Source organism: Syngnathoides biaculeatus, chromosome 4, assembly GCF_019802595.1.
Source record: "Syngnathoides biaculeatus isolate LvHL_M chromosome 4, ASM1980259v1, whole genome shotgun sequence".
In the NCBI taxonomy this organism is placed as follows: Eukaryota; Metazoa; Chordata; class Actinopteri; order Syngnathiformes; family Syngnathidae; genus Syngnathoides; species Syngnathoides biaculeatus.
The window spans coordinates 5,607,946-5,627,343 of record NC_084643.1 but is presented as its reverse complement, the minus strand read 5'-3'; the positions used below and the strand labels follow the sequence as shown (position 1 = coordinate 5,627,343).

Here is a 19,398-nt window from a genome sequence, read left to right as displayed (position 1 = left end):
TGTGTGCGCGTCTGAGACGGAATGAAAGTTGAAAACCGTTTTTGTGTGTGTTTTTTTTTTTTTTTTTTTTTTTTTTAGTATTTATTACTCTTCATTTGTTGTCATTCTTGTGAAACAAGACGCTGTTGTGCAGAGATTTCTTCAGAAGTTGGCTTCACACTCTATTTCCACATGGTGATAAATAGTTCTGGTGTTTGGGAAACAATCCGTTCAATTGATTTATATACAGAACTGAATAAAGCTTTTGAGAATTTTGCCAAGAGTTGGGTGCAAGTGAAAAAAAAATCCAGCCATCCATTTTTCTCGTCGCTTATCCACACGAGGGTCGCGGGAGGGCTGGAGCCTATCCCGGCTGTCAACGGGCAGGAGGCGGGGTACACCCTGAACTGGTCGCCGGGCAATCGCAGTGCACATAGAGACAAACAACAGTCGGGCTCAAAATCACACCTAAGGGCAATTTAGAGTGTCCAATTAATCAATCCATCTATCCATTTTTTTTGCTGCTTATCCACACCAGGGTCGCGGTGGTGCTGGTGCCAATCCCAGGTATCGTCAGGCAAGATGTGGGGTACACTCTAAACTGGTTGCTAGCCAATCACAGTGCACATAGAGACAAACAACAGTCGCACTCACAATCACACCTAAGGGCAATTTAGAGTGTCAAATCAATCCATCCATCCATTTTCTTTGCCGCTTATCCTCACCAGGGTCGTGGTGGTGCTGGTGCCAATCCCAGGTATCATCAGGCAAGATGTGGTGTACACTCTAAACTGGTTGCTAGCTAATCACAGTGCACATAGAAACAAACAACAGTCGCACTCACAATCACACCTAAGGGCAATTTAGACTGTCCAATCAATCAATCAATCCATCTGTCCATTTTCTTTGCCGCTTATCCACACCAGGGTCGCGGTGGTGCTGGTGCCAGTCCCAGGTATTATCAGGCAAGATGTGGGGTACACTCTAAACTGGTTGCCAACCAATCGCAGTGCACATAGAAACAAACAACAGTTGCACTCAAAATCACACCTAGGGGCAATTTAGAGTGTCTAATTAATGTTGCATGTTTTTGGGATGTGGGAGGAAAGCGGAGGTAATCCACGCAGGCACAGGGAGAACATGCAAACTCCAACACAGGTGGGTCCGGGATTGAACTCGGGACCTCATAACCATGCCCAACCCCCCCTCCATTTTATATTAATTTTATACTTGCTGCCACTAAACCGAGTTACTGTGTGCTGGCATGACCCGGATTCGATTTGGGCCACATGGGTGCAAAAAAAAAAAAAAAAAAAAGTACAAAATGTGTCACTTGAATGAATCTAAATCCAGTTTGAGCGATTTCACCGTAAATCGCAATCAGTGGACCTTTCCGACTGGCGATCCTAAGCTCCGCCCCCCTTAGTTACATTTGCAGTGCCCCACAAGCTTTCAAAATGGCGACTGAATAGAACAGGTCTGAAGTGGATTCTCTATCGCGTATTCCAGATAATATTTGCGATATGTTTTTTTTCCCAAATGCGTCGGACTTGTCCAAGAGAGTTCTACAGAGAGGTCTCAACTATTTCACGCAAGGATATGTACACGGAATTAAGATTTTGGACGGAGCAGGACGCAACGTCAGAGTTACGGCGAAATGTTGGCGATCGATGCAAAAATGTTTGACGCCTCACAATCTTCATATTGAAATCCAACAGGATAAGATCGTGGAATCGTACTGCGCAAGTACACCGGGGTGAGTAAGTTATTCATATTCACCGTTTCAGAGCGTTCAGTTTAATGTGAAGCGTCATAAAAGTCGTGATAACAACACGAGCTTGCAGGCCTTTCTCTATAAGTGTTCTCGTAAAGTGTCCCACAATCACGTTTTCATCGGTGCGGGGTATCGTCGGCTGCGATGCGGTCTTATCAGACGCACGAGAGGACCCCACCCAACCCTCGCACTCATCGACACCCCCCCCCCCCCCCCAAGAGTGGTCGCTGCGCATACCTTCTCGGCCTTGTCTTATCTCTGACACGTTGTTTGGCATCTCCAGTCTCCAGCAGCTGGGCCCCCTCACTGACAACCTGCTGCCCGCAGAGGGGAGGAGTTTCCTGGGGGGGGGGGGCCAAGAAATACCAGGGAGGGGTGCCGGGGCTCCGTGGGCCGCCTAAACCTGTACGCGTATATGAACTTTAATGTAATAATATGTGGTCAAGCCCACTTGATGGAAAAAAACATGATGCTTCTTTTTTTTTTTTGAAGTCCTTTAATGGCATATTACATATGTCTTCTTTTGATATATGTTTGTTTTTTTTTTTTTTTTTGCGGGTACACATTGAGGTCAAAGGTTAAGCAGGCAGCTCTTCAGAGATTCTGTTCCTCCTTAACCCTTCAATGGCAGGCTGGGACGAGGAGGGGGCAACAGGGGGAGAGGAGGTGGAGAAAATATGAGAGCTCGAGGGTGGGGTGGGGGTTTTGGGGGGGCTCCAACTCTTTAAAGACGGATTAGATCTGGGTCCGCATGCTTGTACAGTATCAGACGTCTGGTGTGACACCCGTTTGGCGGCCAGTAAATTGAAAATAATGCGGCACGGTGGAGCAGCTGGAAAGCGTTGGCCTCACAGTTCTGAGGTCTCAGGTTCAATCCCGGCCCCGCCTCAGTGGAGTTTGCACGTTCTCCTGCGTGGGTTTTCTCCGAGCACTCCGGTTTCCTCCCTCATCCCAAAAACATGCAACATTAATTGGACACTCTAAATTGCCCATAGGTGTGTTTGTGAGTCCGACTGTGTGACCTGCGATTGACTGGCAACCAGTTCTGGGTGTACCCCACCTCCTGCTCGTTGAGAGCTGGGATAGGCTCCAACACTCCTGCGACACTTGTGAGGATAAGCGGCAAAGAAAATGCCTGGATGGACGGATGAGATTTAAGCGCGCAGAGGCAGGACATATTTTGGACATTCCGATATTCTGAACCATCCAGAATTGCGAACTGGTTTTTCGGGGACATATTGGATTTGGGTTCACTTTATAAAATGCTGTGCGCTATTCACTTTGTGACAACGGGTAACGTTTTTTTTTTTTTAAGTTAAGGTCCACGCAAGTGCAGAAGTGCATCGGGTGGTGCTGTGTTTGGATGCGTAATCAATCAGCGGAGGACTTTCTCATGCACGCTGCTTGAACAGCAGATTGATGAACATTCACGATCAAAGAGCTTAAGTGGTGCTTATCGTTATCGCTCTCTCTATCCCTCTCTCTCTCTCTCTCTCTCTCTATCCCTCTCTCTCGCTCTCTCTGTCACACACACTGACACACACCACCAGCTTCTTGCATGCTCTTCTCTCAAAATTAAAATAAAATGGGATTATATTTTTTCACAATGAGACTATCTTAATATGTGTATAAAAAGAAGTTGTGAGGATAAGCGGCTCTCAAAATATAAGGATGGATGAACAATGCGTAGATGCTTATTTATAGCTATATCTCTATTATTTATTTATCAAGTGTTGCAATTCTAAAAACTTATCATCTAATAATAGATCAAAGTTATTACCAGCTGTAATAAATATAATCCTACATTTATTTTAAATATCAGGGAAAATGTAAAAGAATGCGAGAACAAAAACATTGAAAATTCTTATTTTAAAAAATACATTTTTTTACAGCATCCACTGTGAATATTAAGGTTGTGTGCTCGTGCAAAAGTTGTGAATTTGAAATTGAATTATTTGTTTTGAACATATGAAAAAATGACAGGAAATCAACAAAAGAAACAAGATTTTGAACAAAAATTTAAAACATTTCAATTATATTAAAAAAAATATTAACGCCTGCCCTTATCTCAACTTTCTTACAGTCCTGTAGTGCATCAATATTATAATAATATGACAACATAATAAGAGAGAAATATTCCTATTTACACATCTTTTTTTCCCTATATACAAATATGCTAATACAAATGATTACGTTAGTAACAACAAGACCGTAGATAAAAAAAAAAAGATCAATACATTCAATATACACAAAAAATACTTCCACGGCATGCACACAAAGCCGTATTAAATCGGCAACAAGGTCCGATCTTTATTTTATTAGGGACGACAGGCCCACTAAGGGACATTTGTGCGACGGCCGCCATTAATGATGCCATTCCGCGCGCAATAAGTGGGCCGGGATGGAGTGTAATTGCTGAAAACGTTCATTATGGTTCATCTTTCTCTGCCGATGGCGCGCTTCTGTCTGCGTCAAGCGCGGGCCAGCGCGGCGCAACTAAATCCGTTATTACGAAGATTAAAATCTTTCCGTCTGGCCCGGAAATTGCAAAACGGCATCAAAAGCCCGTTGCATCTTATTTGTGAAAGCGGCCGCGTTGCCGAACGGACCTCGAAAGCAACTTGTGAGACGCTTTCCGATCCAGTTGACAAGGACAGCAACAATGAAAGTCTGTTGATGTTCACCAATAAAAAGCGAGTTGATGAGAATGGGACAATCCATCCTCGCTATAATGTAAAAGCCGCAAGAACGAGGTTAATGCCGTTAAGCGCAGAGCGGCCGCGAGAGTCCGAGGAGGGGGGAAGCTAATTCCGCTCCCAAATGAGAGTTTATGGCTGAAATTGCCTTGAAATCGGCCGTGTAGATCTTAATATGAGCACGACGGCTGTCAAGGAAAAAGAGAGCGAGAGGCACGCGTGTGTGCGTGTTGTCGGAAAGAGCGAAGGGTCAGAGGTCGCGGGTCAAAGTGACAGCAGACGGCCCAGTGGAGGGTCAAAAAGGGTCAGACTAACCTAATGACCGAGGGAAGTTTATCTGCCTTACTGAGCCGCTTTATCCTTTTCTTTAATGCCGGACTCTCACTTTTTTTTTTTTGTTGTGTGTGGTTCTACTCGGCCCGATTGAGGCGTTTCAAGCGTATCCGCACCCGCTTGGTTGCTGATGCGCTCGGGATTAATTGCTGGAGCTCCCGACATACTGCTCAGGTCTTCGACTGCGAGGCAAAGACACGTAACGGCGGAGCTGCTCCCTCGCTGGGTGGATTTGGGGGTGGGGGGGGGGTTTGCGGGCCGTCACGGAGCCAGTGTCCCATCTGATTACGGCCAGAGAACTGGAGATGCACGCTAATCCGCCACACGTGCACACACACAATGGGAGACAAAGGAAGACAAGCCAGCGAGACAGAGACAGGCGTGCTGAGCCGAGAGAGAGAGAGAGAGAGAGACAGCCACCATGTCGGCCCACATGTCCAGACAGCACACAATGATATCATAGCAGCAGGACGTCACGGCGCTGCTTACAATACAGAGAAAAGCGTGGCTGCCGAGGCTGAACGCTCGGGTCGGGTCGGGAGAGCCCGTCCTTGTTAGAAAGCCGCGCAAAGCGAATCCGCAAATAGACGATTCTCTGGCCTGTGATCGGCTGGCGAACGGTTCGGGGCGTGCCCCGCCTCCTGCCCGGAGATAGGCTCCGGCTGAGACCCTTGTGAGGATAAGCGGCTTGGAAAATGGAGGGTTGGGTTTTTATAATGAATACATTTTCAAAGTATGAAAGGAGACATATTATGCACCAGGCAGCTTGTAAAGCGCTGGCCTCACAGTTCTAAGGACCCGGGTTCGATCCCAGCCCCCCCTGTGTGGAGTTTGCATGTTCTCGCCGTGCCTGTGTGGTTTTCTCCGGGCACTCCGGTTTCCTCCCACATCCCAAAAACATGCAACATTAATTGCACACTCTAAATTGTGAGTGCGGCTGTTTGTCTCAATGCGCCCTGTGATTGGTTGGCAACCAGTTCAGGGTGTACCCCCCCCTCCTGCCCGTTGACAGCTGGGATAGGCTCCAGCACTCCCGTGACCCTCGTGAGGATAAGCGGCAAAGAAAATGGATGGATGGATATTATGAACCACGTCACTGACGGTGTAGTGGTACACACACGCCTGGTTTGATGCGGGCAGCGTGGAATCGATTCCTGCTCAGTGATGGTGTCAATATCTGCCCTGCGACTGACCGACGACCAGTTCAGGATGTAGTCCGCCTTTCGCCCGAAGCTAGCTGGGATAGATAGGCTACAGCTTTCCGGCACCCCTTGTGAGGATAAGCAGCTTGGATAATGACATGACATATTATGCACCCCCCCACAAATTAAAACCATTCCCGGACTTCTGAATGATTCGACGGGCACACTTTACCAATTCTATTGCTCGTCTTGTTGAGTTAGTTTTGCGTGGACGCCTTTTCACATGTCCGAGCCAAGCCAATGGGAAGTCTGCATTTTGTCACAGTGACGATTTTATGTTCACACAGTGTGTGGGGCAAATGACAAAATTGTTTAAGTCCACATTTTTGTAGGTTGGTTCTCTTGTGTGGAGCGTGCCTGTTCTACCTGTGTTTTTTTTTTCTCTCCTGGTACTCCGTTTTCCTACGTCACCAAAACATGCACGGTACGTTAATCGACTTTAAATCCACACAGATATAACTTGCAATCGCAACTTTGGAATGATTTGGATTGTTTGGTCTCTTTTAATGGGCTCACAGCAACTCCAAGTGGTGTACTGTTTAATATTGGTGGACCAGCCGGGACATGCCTTTTTCCTTTTTTTGTGTGTGTCTCTGTATTTATAATGTCCTTAGTAAAAAAAAAAAAAAAAAAAGATTTGTATATTTCACAAGACGAATATGTTAGTTAAAAGGTTAACAACATGTTTATTTGTTTGTTAAAATGTTTTAAAAGAAAAAGCGTCAGAATGATACCTCTTGACTAGTGAGGATCATTCAGTTTCTATGCGGAGTGAGTGCTCAGTAAATTTATGGAGGATCTTTGACGTATTTCCGTGAAAATATTAGCATGTTAAACATTAAGTCTGAGAACAACTCATAACTACGCTGAATGTGTTCTAAACGTTTAAACATTGGGGAAATTTCGTCTTTGTAAGTATTGTATGTTCACAGACATTAGGTTGAGGTCACAATTATATTTTATTTGAAAGCTCGACGTAAACGACTGATTGCTATTGTTGTGTTTAGCATAAATAAGCTAGCTACCTGTACTTTGCACAATGGCACACAGTGTAATGTATATTTTTCCGTATCTTTCAGTTACATTTAGTCATTCATTTACCACAAGAGACCTCCATAAAAGCAAGAAAAGAACGCCTTGTGTACGGAGTTTCTTTATAAGTTGGCTGGCTGTCGAGCTTCACATCGCAAAGCAAGTTTATTTGAAAAGCGCATTTGATACACGAGGTAACTCAATGTGCTCTACATGATTAAAGGCATTTGAAAACAAAGAGATAAAACGTTTAAAATGGGATAAAAACAATAAAAATGACGAACAAAATATTTTTAAAAAGACCGTTAAAACTGCATACAGTACAAGTAATATGATGAAAATGTATTAAATATTCAAAAAAGCATGAGAAAAAAAAGTAGAGTTTTCAACCTGGATTTAAAAACATTCACAAAGTTGGGGCTGACCTCACCTCGGTTGGCAACTTATTCCATTTGTGTGCAGGATAATAGCTAAATGCTGCTTCACCGTGTTTGCTTTGGACTCTGCACTCCATTATTTGACCTGAGTCAGACAGCGCTCTACTGGGTTTGTATTCCGTAAACATTTCTTTCATGTAATCAGGACCTGAATTATTTAGTGATTTATAGACCAGTAGCTGAACTTTCAAATCTATTCTCAAGCTGACTGGAAGCCAGTGCAAGGACTTCAGGATTGGAGTTCTCTGCTCTGACCACTTTGTTTTGGACAGAACACGAGCTGCAACTGTTTAATACTTTTTTGGGAGTTCGGCCAGAAGACCATTACAATCGTCAAGTTGACTTGAGATAAAAGCATGGATGAGCTTTTCCTGGTCTGCTTGACACATACAAGACTTCAGTCTTGATATGTTTTTCAGATGGTAGAAGGCAGTTTTTGTGATTGATTTGATATGATTGTTGAAAGTCACGTCGGAATCAAATTAGAACACCAAGGTTTTGGACTTCGTTTTTGGTTTTTAAAGCTAGAGAGTCCAGGTGTTTACCAACAGCACTTCTCTTTTCGTTATTGCCAAAAACAATTGTCTCAGTTTTTTTGTGGTTTAGTCGAAGAAAATTTTGGCTCATCCAGTTATGTATCTGATTTAGACAGTGGCACAATACCTCAATTGAACTGTAGTCATCTGGAGGCACTGCTAAATATAACTGTATGTCATCCGTATAGCTATGGTAGAATTTGACCCAAGAGTAGCATATACAGGCTGAAAAGGAGAGGTCCAAGTACTGACCCTTGAGGGACCCCATAGGTCATATAGTAACGTAGTAACATGCCGTGAGGACAGCACTGTATTTATAGAAAATATTACTTTTAAAATGTACACGCACAATCCTGGCTATGCTGTTTAGATTTGGTGCACCACCTTATTGTCTCAACTCATATCAGAAAACAGCAAAATAACACACAGCGTAGTTATTTTTTTTTTTATTTTCAGCGCATTTTAGAAAACCCCACACGTTTGTGTTTTGAGACGTGATAAGAAAACATATGCGACATATGGAATTGTGGCCTTGTTAGCCTCCCCCGTGGCAGGCTTCCTTTCGCCACGCAGCTCCTCTTGTTCCCGCTCGTGTTGGAGCATGTTTACAAAACAGCAAAGACACGACCACCGCTGTGAGACAAACACCAAACACAAACATCAATACAAAAAACAAATCATTCTCACTATTCTTGCGCTCGGCTCCCTTGAGTGCGCACGCGGCCCGATTCCGTTGCACTCACTCAGCCCGCTGTCAGCCTCCCTTTTGTTTGCGGGGCAGCAGCAGCAACGCTGTTTGGGTCTTTGCCATTGTGGTGGCTCATTATTAAAAGATGGCGTCGCGGACGGGCCGGCCGCCCTTTCTGACAATGCATTTGCATTAACACGGACTTCCTCTCAATATCGCTTTGCAACACACTGTTAACTGTGAATTATGGATGCCTAAATGTTTATTACCGCCGACTGTTTGCATATGTGTGTGTGTGTGTGTTGGCTTGCTGAATAGCCATGAAATTGTTTGGCTGACACTTTCAACAATGGCATTTTTTTCTTGATTTTAGAAATTCAACCAACAAAGTGACAAACAAAATAAAAATGAGAATTTTCAATTGTGAATTAATTTGTGCAGTAAAAGTGAACTCACTGTCTACATATCGAGAGTGTCAAAATCAGATAAATAACTGGATGAGCCAAAAATTTTCTTCGACTAAATCACAACAAAACTTAGGCAATTTTTTTTTGGCAATAAAGAATTGCTGTTAGTAAACACCTGGACTCTCTATCTTTAAAAACCAAAGACCAAGTCCGAAACTTTGGTGTTCTGATTGATTCCGACCTGACTTTCAACAGTCATATCAAATCAATTACAAAAACATATCCAGAGTGAAGTCTTGTATGTGTCAAGCAGAGCAGCAAAAGCTCATCCGGGCTTTTATCGCCAATCGACTTGACTATTGTAATGGTCTTCTGACCGGACTCTCCCCCCAAAAAACAGTATTAAAAAGCTGCAGCTCATTCTGAATGCTGCAGCTCGCATTCTGACCAAAACAAAGCGGTCAGAGCAAAGAACTCCAATCCTGAAGTCCTTGCACTGGCTTCCAGTCAGCTTGAGAATAGATTTGAAAGTTCTGCTACTGGTCAAGAAATCACTAAATGATTTAGGTCCTGATTACGTTGATTATGTTTTTAAATCCAGGTTGAAAACTCTTCTTTTTTCTCATACTTTTTAGAATGTATCTACTTTTTGATCATATTTCTTGCACTGTATGCAGTTTTAACTGTCGTTTTAATATTTTGTTTGTTTTTATTGTTTTTATCCCGTTTTAAATGTTTTATCTCTTTGTTTTCAAATGCCTTTAATCATGTAAAGCACATTGAGTTACCGCGTGTATGAAATGCGCTATACAAATAAATTAGCTTTGCTTACTGTACATGCCTTACAAAAAAAAAGTTTTTTCATTTGACAGTTCCTGAAGTTCGGTGTTGTGTCGGTGGTCAGAATGTTTTCCGCCACACTTTTGTGCGTTTTCTCCAAGTTGCCTTGCTTCCTCCCACTTTCTGACTCTGACTTTAAGACTCGAGCGCAACGACTCTCAACTGGCGAGTCGGGACGTGAAAACATTTCATGGGGCCATAATGGGTGGTTTACAGGTAGTAAAAAAAAAAAAACGACAGGGGGTCCTTGAGGGAAGCGACGTGCGATGTTTTGAGGCTGCAAATGGCACACGATGAAGTGGCGTGAGAAGGAATATGCGGTCACGTTGCACGCACAGCTGACTTACTGTTTTTATTTGAATGATTTCATTTTTATTGCGTTTTTCCACAAAAGTGGTTAATGTACCACCCCGCCGTACGTCTGAAACTTGGACTCATCAAAGGGGAAGTCCGGTCGTTTGGATTAACAATTCCCGATCAACCGATACAGCGATTTCTTCATCAGATGAGAATAAATCAGAGAAATCAGCGCTGGCCATAATTGTGTCACAACATAAGCGAGCCTTTGTTGGGGCACGTAATACGTCACATATGCGCATGGAGGTCACGTGACTCGCCAAAATGGCGGCGGCCATGAAAATTCGTAATTGCTGATAAAAATCTTCTCAAAACACCATTAAATGATATTGAATTAGCCTCACATTTTCAAGGTACAGTACATATGACAAGACCTATCAGAATTGTTAATCCAAACAACCGGACTTCCCCTTTAAGTTTCTTCCAACCTAAGACGCACCAGTTGCGCACTGGCTGTTCATTTGATCGTTTTCTACATTATTCACCATTTTAATTGCTATTTCATTTTCTGTTACCTTTGGTATGAGCAGCACAAAATGCGGTGGAGTAGAAAGTGTGACAAAAAGTGTGAGATTCTTGAAAAATTTATTTAATGATGTCATTATTGTACATTTTCATGAATCATTATATTTTAGAATTATAGTACTCTTACTTAAAAAAAATCTGTTGTAAATATTTTTTTTATAATTAATATTTAAAGGGGAAGTCCGGTCATTGAATTAACAATGTATCAGATAGGTCATGTTTTATGTACCGTACCTTGGAAATTTGAGGTTAATCCGATATCATTTAATAAAATTAAGATTTTTATTACTACGAATTTTCATGGGCGCTGCCATTTTGGCGAGTCACATGACCTACGTGCGTGGATGTGACGTATTACATCCCCGACAAAGGCTCGCTTACATTGTGACACAATTAGTTATGGCCAGCGCTGATTTCTCGGATTTTTCCTCATCTGATGAAGAAATTGCAGTATTTGTAATTGGTGATAAAAAATATTCTCAGAACACCATTAAATGATATCAGATTAACCTTAAATTTTCAAGGTACAGTACATATGACATGACCTATCTGATACATTGTTAATTCAATGACTGGACTTCCCCTTTAAGATCTTTTTTTGAATTCCTGAAAGTATATCACCTCTGTGTCTAACTAAATAGGCTCACATCTTACATGAAGTAAATAAATTTGCGGATAAATTGAGACGAGCTCATCCTTATTTCGGTTAACTCCAAAGTTTTCGTGATATTTTTCTTGGTTCGCGTCTGGTGAGATATCTGTGAATTATAAGAGGTTGATGTAAAGCGGTTTGTCATTCAATGCTGTGGCCAATGTCGACACACCCCCTGCAGGCCCGCTTTTGGAACCATCCATCCATTTCCTTGCGTTTATCCTATTCCAGGTCACATCTGAGTCAGAGCCTACCCCAGCTGACTTTGGACTAAGCGTGTGACCGCGCCCTGGACCAGTTTCCAGTCGCTCACGGGGGCATGTATGGACGGACAATTAGTCACACACACATTCCAAAAAAAAAATTCACTCACTGCCATTGACGGCTATACACGTTAACATGGAGGCCTGGCAGTCAATGAGTTTGAGACTGGACTCTTTAATACTTACAGGCACTGAACGAAAATCGACCCCAGGCCATAAAAGAGTCGGCCGAGTATGCCACGAAACTACCACTGACCTCACCTTTGCCTCTTTTAAGACCTGTTTTTGCTTTGCGGCTTGTCCGGCACTGTCAGAATAGCGTGCCCCATTAAATTCTGTATTATTATGACAAAGTCATTTAATAAAGCCTGAGGGGATTCGGCTAGTTAGGGTTTTTGTTTTTTTTTCCTGGCCAAAGTGTTTGATCATAAGGGGTTCTGTTGGGTCGTTTTAATGCACAAGGAATGTGGTCCAGACCGAAACCCAATGAAAAGTGACTTGGAATGAGTTGACAACGGATGGATAAAATGAAATTGAGTGCTGTCGTGCACGTTGCTGGCCGGTAACATTGTTCCCAATTGACTCTTGTGATTGTTGGAATGTCGAGAGCTGGGTAAACTTTTTTTTTCCTCCCGTTTGTTTCATATAATTTTCAATGGATTTATGGCAATGCTAGACATTATCACTCTTGCTATCATCTACGACGGTAACAGGTTTTTAATGAGTCTTTTGTTACAAAGTGAGTGATGTGACAAAGAGCAAACAATAACACTCAGAAGCTGTATGAAGGACTTTTCTTTGGCTCTATTTTAGCATCTTTATGCAATTATTTCCAAATCAATAACCTGTACATATGTGTCAAAAGGTACCGTTTTTTTTGTTTTGTTTTTTGTACAAAACCGGAAAAAAATGACCTTCAAAAACCGGGGAAATGTTGCTGGACGGCTGCTAAAACGTCATCAACTGTGGCAACTGTGGTATCTTCTTCTCCTGTTCTTCTCCGGTAATTACAGTAAAAAGGTCTGCCGGTGTTAACACGGCCGCGATGTCGCCACCTGCTCAGCCTCGCACTCGGCCCGTCAATTCACACGATATGCTTTTTATTATAATAGCACTCTCTATGAATTTGTGTGCGCAGGAAGCTGTGCATTCATTAAATATAGATGCAGAGGCATCTCGCTGTGTTTTTGTTTTTCCTCTTCATTGCGCCCTGTAAAGCGCATTCAGTGCATGTGTGTGTAGTTATTTAAATCATTTGAAATCAGCAGATGCGTTTTCCTGGTTCTTCTCCGCGGCTCCTGTCCGCATCGTCATCTGCGCCTCGCCCGCCAATTGTTATTCGCCAAAAGAGCAGCACATAACATTTCCATTACGCGTGCTAATGCCACCGTCGCCTCGTCTTGTATGTTGCAGCCGTGTAAGCTGAGAGCACCGCACGCTCCCCCGAGAGGCGACGACGACAAGTCTTGAAATGTCCGTCCATCCATCCATTTTCTCTGCCGCTTATCCTCACGATGGTCGCGGGGATTGCTGGAGCCTATCCCAGCTGTCAATGGGCAGGAAGCGGGATACACCCTGAACTGGTCGCCAGCCAATCGCAGGGCACATCGAGACAAACAGCCGCACTCACAATCACACCTACGGGCAATCGAGAGCACAGGTGTCAAACTCGAGGCCATGGGGCCACATCTGGTCCACCACACAGTTTTATGTGGCCCACGAAGGCAAATCACGTGTGCTTCTAACTTCTGTGATTCTTGCTAAAATCTGTACCAAAATTTAAAATTTCATGTATGAATATGATGATTGAATGTGATTAAAGATTTTTATGGTTTCACAATCGTAACGGCCCTCTGAGGGGAACCGTAACTACAATGTGGCCCGTGACAAAAATGAGTTTGACACCCTTGATCTAGAGTGTTCAATTGTTGCATGTTTTTTGGGATGTAGGAGGAAACCGGAGCGCCCGGAGAAAACTCACACAGGCACGGGGAAAACATGCAAACTCCACACAGGTGGGACAGGTATCGAACCCGGGACCTCAGAACTGTGAGGCTAACGCTTTACCAGCTGATCCACTGTGCCCCATGGCTTCTATATCTTTTCTTACTATTATAAACGCGGGATAATTTGCTTTCGTGGGTCACATACAATGATGTGGTGGGCCAGATCCAGCCCCCGGGCCTTGAGTTTGACACCTGTGATTTAATGTAAACTGTCCAATTCATGTTGCATGTTTTTGGGATGTGGGAGGAAACCGGAGCGCCCGGAGTAAACCCATGCAGGCACGGGGAGAACATGCAAACCCTACACAGGCGGGGTCGGGATTGACCCGGGTCCAAGAACTGTGAGGCCAACGCTTTACCAGCTGCTCCACCGTGCCGCTTTTCTTGAAATATATCGTTCTTTATTTTAGGTTTCATTTTCATGGATGTCATGCACAGTTATTTAGTGTCAAAATGAGACAGTTTAATGGCGGCATGACAGCAGGTTGTATTGAATCTTATTAACGTGTACTACTGTATCCAAGAAAGTGTCGTCCACAATCAAAATGTTCGCGCTAGTAGCTTGTAGCCATGATGCCAAATGTCATTGTGTCAGCGTGACGCGAGCGTGTTGCGTTGTCAAGCGCCGTAGCGTGCGGCGGCCGCCGTGGTCAAAGCATCGGCGAGTCGAAAGCGTGAGATCAAGTGTGACTTGTGTGTTACATGTGGAAAAGAAAAAAAAAACCTGACACATTTCACATTTGTAACACTCGGCAATCAGGCAGACCAGTGAGGTCCGTTGTCATTAAAGTTTCAAAATGCAGCTTCCGGTTTTTGTCACATTCGAAAATGGAACTAAAGGGGAGGAATGTCCAAGGGGGTTCCTAAAGTCTGGACATGTGGAGGGAGGCCTTGCATCATTTTCACTTCAAACTTTGCTTGACAAATGTTGGAAATACTACTGAAAAATTATTTCCAAAGAGTGCTCCGCTACAACTGTTGTCGTCACACTGGGCCCACATTTTCTAAGTGTCAGTCAGCGTTGTTTCTGATGAACACTTAGACCTACTGCCCTTCTTTTTCTATTGTTAGCCACAGACATTGCGAGCAACGTATTTAAAAATAGATTGTATTAATTAATTTATTTTGAGGTGGTAGGCTATTTAGTGTAAAATGCTAAAGCAAATCTGCTGTTGAAGATGCTGTTTGTTAATATTATATATATATTTTTTACTAGATATTATTTATATCAGGGCTCAGCAAGATTTTTGAGGCTGAGGGCTACTTCATGAACACCGATCGTATGAAGGGCTACGTGACTTGTTTGCAGCAAATTTCAGACTCGGTTCATTACACGTACATAAAATAATTTTCATTTTAATTTATTGTAGTAAATGACATTACATGTATTTTAAAATTTGAATTCACGTAAGCAAGATTCACATTTAATGCACAAATAATCGTAACAATTTGTGGCCTATGGTATTTTTAGAACATACGTCGCGGGCGCCTTATGTGGTCCTTGCGGCCCGCGGTCACTGCGTTGGTGACCCCTGATTTATATATTATATAAAATTTACACGTTTTTTAAAAATGTGTTTCCTCATGTGTGCACACTTTATGGGCAAAGTTTTTTTAGCTACCTTATCTATTGTTAAAATCACTTCAAAATTGGCTAATAATTCTTGTTTACGTGAACAAGCTAGCGACTTTTCGACAAGTTACCATAGCAACGACCGGAAGTACCCCACGTCAACTCAATTCCCGGCAAAAACTCGGAAAAGTGACAACAATGCAAACCTGAAGCGTCACCGTCAACCTTAAAACCGAACAAGTCGCGCGTGTTCGACACCATTTATGAATCATCTCCGAGCCTCCCCGAGAAGAATATTTCACAAAAAAAGTTTCCGGAAGCTGTGCGATCCTCGCGCGTCTGTCAACTATCAACGTCGCCGAGGACAAAGCGGAGCATGTCCGACGGTGAAGGCTCCGTGGTGGGCGCGATGTGGTACCGAGACAGGACCGACACTCTGGTCGAGATCTTCAAGGACCGACGGGAGCAGGAACGTCTCGCGGCCGAGCTGGAGCAGCGCGTCCAGGTGCGCGTGCACAATTTGCTGACGAAACAAAAACATTGACAAATTAGACAAGGATAAGGTGGGGGAAAAACATGCACAAAACAACAAATAAACACAAGATTATGGGTGGGGAATATCTTGCCTCTCCGAATCTCTGGATTTCATTGTTTTTTGTAGTTTAGACAGACTATCCCTGCTAAAAATGTTCTGTAGAAAATCTATAGAATTTGTACAAAACAACTTGTTCAATAGAACTTTGGCTGTGATTTTCTATAGAATTTCTACAGAACAAAATGTTTCTATAGAAAGGTTTGAAGAAGAGAAAGGGGCACTGTCTTTGAGCTCAAATTTCTACAGAACTTGTACAGAACAACTTGTTCTACAGAACTTTGGTTCTGACTTTTGTATAGAACAAAATGTTTCTATTGAAAGTTTTGAAGAACAGAAACTCATTTTTTCTCGCGGGCCACGTTGTCGTTCCGGTTTCCGTCAGATGGCCATTATGACTGTAAAACAAAAATTTCACCATATTTACATCATCAATTTACAAACTAGTTTTGGAATCAGAAATCAAGGGTAATGTGTTTTTCAACTATTCACGTTTGGTAACACAAAAACGCTTGAGATATCTCAACTTTATCATTTATGATATATGACAATTTGAAATTTTGGTACAGATTTTTACAAGAATCATGGACATTGACACTCTAGATCGCGGGCCACATAAAATCCTGTGGTGGGCCAGATCTGGCCCCCCGGGCCTTGAGTTTGACATCTGTGTCTTAATGGATTTCAACTCTCGCAACAACAACAATAAATACTCTCAAATGTCCCTAACAGATAAAATTTCATAATGTACAAACAATAAATCTAATCGATACTGGGTCATTACCGACATTCCTTCTTTGCTGTTTATGACGTCAACTTTGTATTTGCTACTGTTATCCTTGCAGATGACCAAAATGTGGTACATATTTGTCATCAAAACAGCGACAAGATCCCCTCACTCACATCCCTGTTGTGTTTTTTTCTAGAAGTTGGAGAGTTTGCGGCGGTGGGAAGACGAGCTGCTCAGGGAGGCGAAGAAGGTCGAGGAATTACTCTCCAACGTCAATCGTTCTCCAAAGGTACAGGAAATGATAATATCGCACTGAAGTATTTTTAATATAGAACGGCGACACGGTGGGTCAGTTGGTAAAGCGTTGGCCACACAGTTCTGAGGACCCGGGTGTGATCCCGGCCCCCCCTGTGTGGAGTTTGCACGTTCTCCCCGTGCCTGCGTGGGTTTCCCCCGGGCACTCCGGTTTCTACCCACATCCCAAAAACATGCAACATTAATTGGACTCTAAATTGACCCTCGGTGTGATTGTGAGTGCGAATGTTTGTCTCCACGTGCCCTGCGATTGGCTGGCAACCAGTTCAGGGTGTATGCCGCCTCCTGCCCGTTGACATCTGGGATAGGCTCCAGCACTGCCCGATGACCCTTGTGAGGATAAGCGGCTAAGAACATGGATAGATGGATGGACTTGCAGAGGCGGCACAGGAGGAGGGAAAGCGACAACGATTGTCAGGGCTGATGACTGACGGTCCCTAAAAAAATCAAATTTTCACGATTTGGCGTGGAAGTTTTGGGGTTCAAAGTGATGTTTTTGCAGATATGGACGTAAAACAGATTTTCTGTATGCATACATGAACTTTGACAAGATAACTTGGGAGTGTTTTGAAAGGAACATTATTTTGATATGAATGAACCAAACTGGGATGAATATAAATGTGACCATGGGACAGCTTCAGGGATGAGAATTTTCCACGGATTTGATCTTATACATATATGTGTGTCCATATTTTTATGTCTGAAGTTTGGCAAAATTACTTTTGGTTGTTTGGAATCATATTTTAAGTTTTCAAAATATTACGATTGCCCCGTATTTACACTGTTCGAAGTATTTAGCAGTGTTATTTATAAAAAAAAATTTGTGCCCAAAGGGAGGCGCACCCGCCTTTGAAACCCCCCCCACCCCCCTCCCCCACCCAAGGCAGACATTTTCAGCATTTTTTCAAATTGGTCATTCTCATCCCTGCATCTTGAGACAAGAAGTCACACCCACACAAAAAAAAAAAATCAATACATGAGTTTAAGATATACATTTAGCCTTTCCTTCATGAAATGTACGCCAACATCACGCTTACTTTATCTATATTTGTGTCAAGATGAAGCATTCCTTGTTGCCTCTTAGTGAGACTAACCTATAAGTTAGTCTGCCTTGGTGTAAAATACATCGAGGATAGCATGGAGTACAGATTTGGGGGGTGGGGTGGGGGGGATACTCTTGGGTGCTTCGGTGCCTTGCGTTAGAAAAACTGCCCATTATTGAGACGATCGTTTAAGAAAAACTGTTAAAGTCACAAAACACACAACGCAGTACAGGAGAGTCCCGAAGCGAATGACGACAGCAAACTCTCAATCGTGGCTTTTTGCATCTCCGTCCCCGAAATTCAACGTACCGCCGCGTGCAGGAACAAGATCCCAACGTTGAAAAGGCAGAGGAGGAGAGGAAAGAGGCCGGGGAGAAAGAGCTCGAGAAGAAGACGCTGGAGGAAGAGCACGCTCAGCTGCAGCACAGGAAACGGGAGCTCGTGCGTCGCATTAGCGAGGACGCCACGTATTGCGACTTCATGCGGCAGGTGTTAAAAATAACACAGGTAAGAGGAGATAATCGCATATTTATTTGACATAGGACACAATCATAAAATATTTTGGCCCCGCGTCATGTTTGTGAACAGTTTGAAGATGACGCGTCTCTGGCAGGCCACCTGGAGAGTCTCCTCGGCATCAGGGAGCGACTCTGCGAGAAGCAGAGGTCGGCGGAGGAGCAGGTGGACCGGCGGAGGAAAGAACTGCTGAGCTTCCGCGGCCGGCGCCGCGCCGTCCTTCTGCAGCGCGGCGACCGGCTGTCGCGGCTGCACCGCAGTTTGGACGCGGCACGGCTTGAAGTGGAGCGCTGGGTACGCGGAATATAAACCCCGACCAAGACGAAGTCCGCATTTGGAGGTCACATCGAGATTTCTCGTCATCTTCTGGTTTACTTCAAACAGGAGCAAAAGTGGAAACACATTCAGGACGAAGCGGCGCAGGAAACGCTCCCGCTGGGACTGATCAAGATGGCAACGCTGAACCTCTACGAGTTGACGGGCGGTGACGCCGGGGGCGAGGGAGGCGTCCCTCTGAGTGACACCCGCGCGCAACTGGACAAGGTTTGTACGCCGACGGGGTGACGGCAGAATCCCCGGCCGACAATCAACCGGTCTTTGTGTTTGTTTTTTTGGAGATCAAGATGTTCATGGAGGACCACAAAGACATCGCAAGGCAACTCCCGAGTCGCTCGGACAGAAATCCAAAGCCGTGTTGACGTTAACAAAACATTAAACGTTTCATTTTGCCTTTAAATATGGACTATATTATTCATGTGTTAGATTTCCAAATGTACAGTAACGTATAAGGGAAAATATGCTGCACTTGCTCACATAATTTTTTTTATTACCAAAAAAATGTTGAATTTTTCACAACTTATAAAAACAGGACAAGACGAAGATTTTGCTTCGCAAATCAGATT

At 43.6% G+C, this 19,398-nt stretch overlaps 1 protein-coding gene across 1 annotated transcript; it reads left to right on the top strand.

Annotated features, from left to right (window-relative positions):
* Positions 1 to 15,427: 15,427 nt before the first annotated feature.
* On the top strand, positions 15,428 to 19,302 carry cfap73 (cilia and flagella associated protein 73). The gene is made up of 6 exons (XM_061818466.1): positions 15,428 to 15,805; positions 16,819 to 16,911; positions 18,302 to 18,487; positions 18,569 to 18,790; positions 18,881 to 19,039; positions 19,114 to 19,302. The coding sequence occupies exons 1-6, from the start codon at positions 15,677 to 15,679 to the stop codon at positions 19,192 to 19,194; spliced, it is 870 nt and encodes a 289-aa protein (XP_061674450.1). The 5' UTR covers positions 15,428 to 15,676; the 3' UTR covers positions 19,195 to 19,302.
* The last annotated feature ends 96 nt before the right edge of the window (positions 19,303 to 19,398 follow it).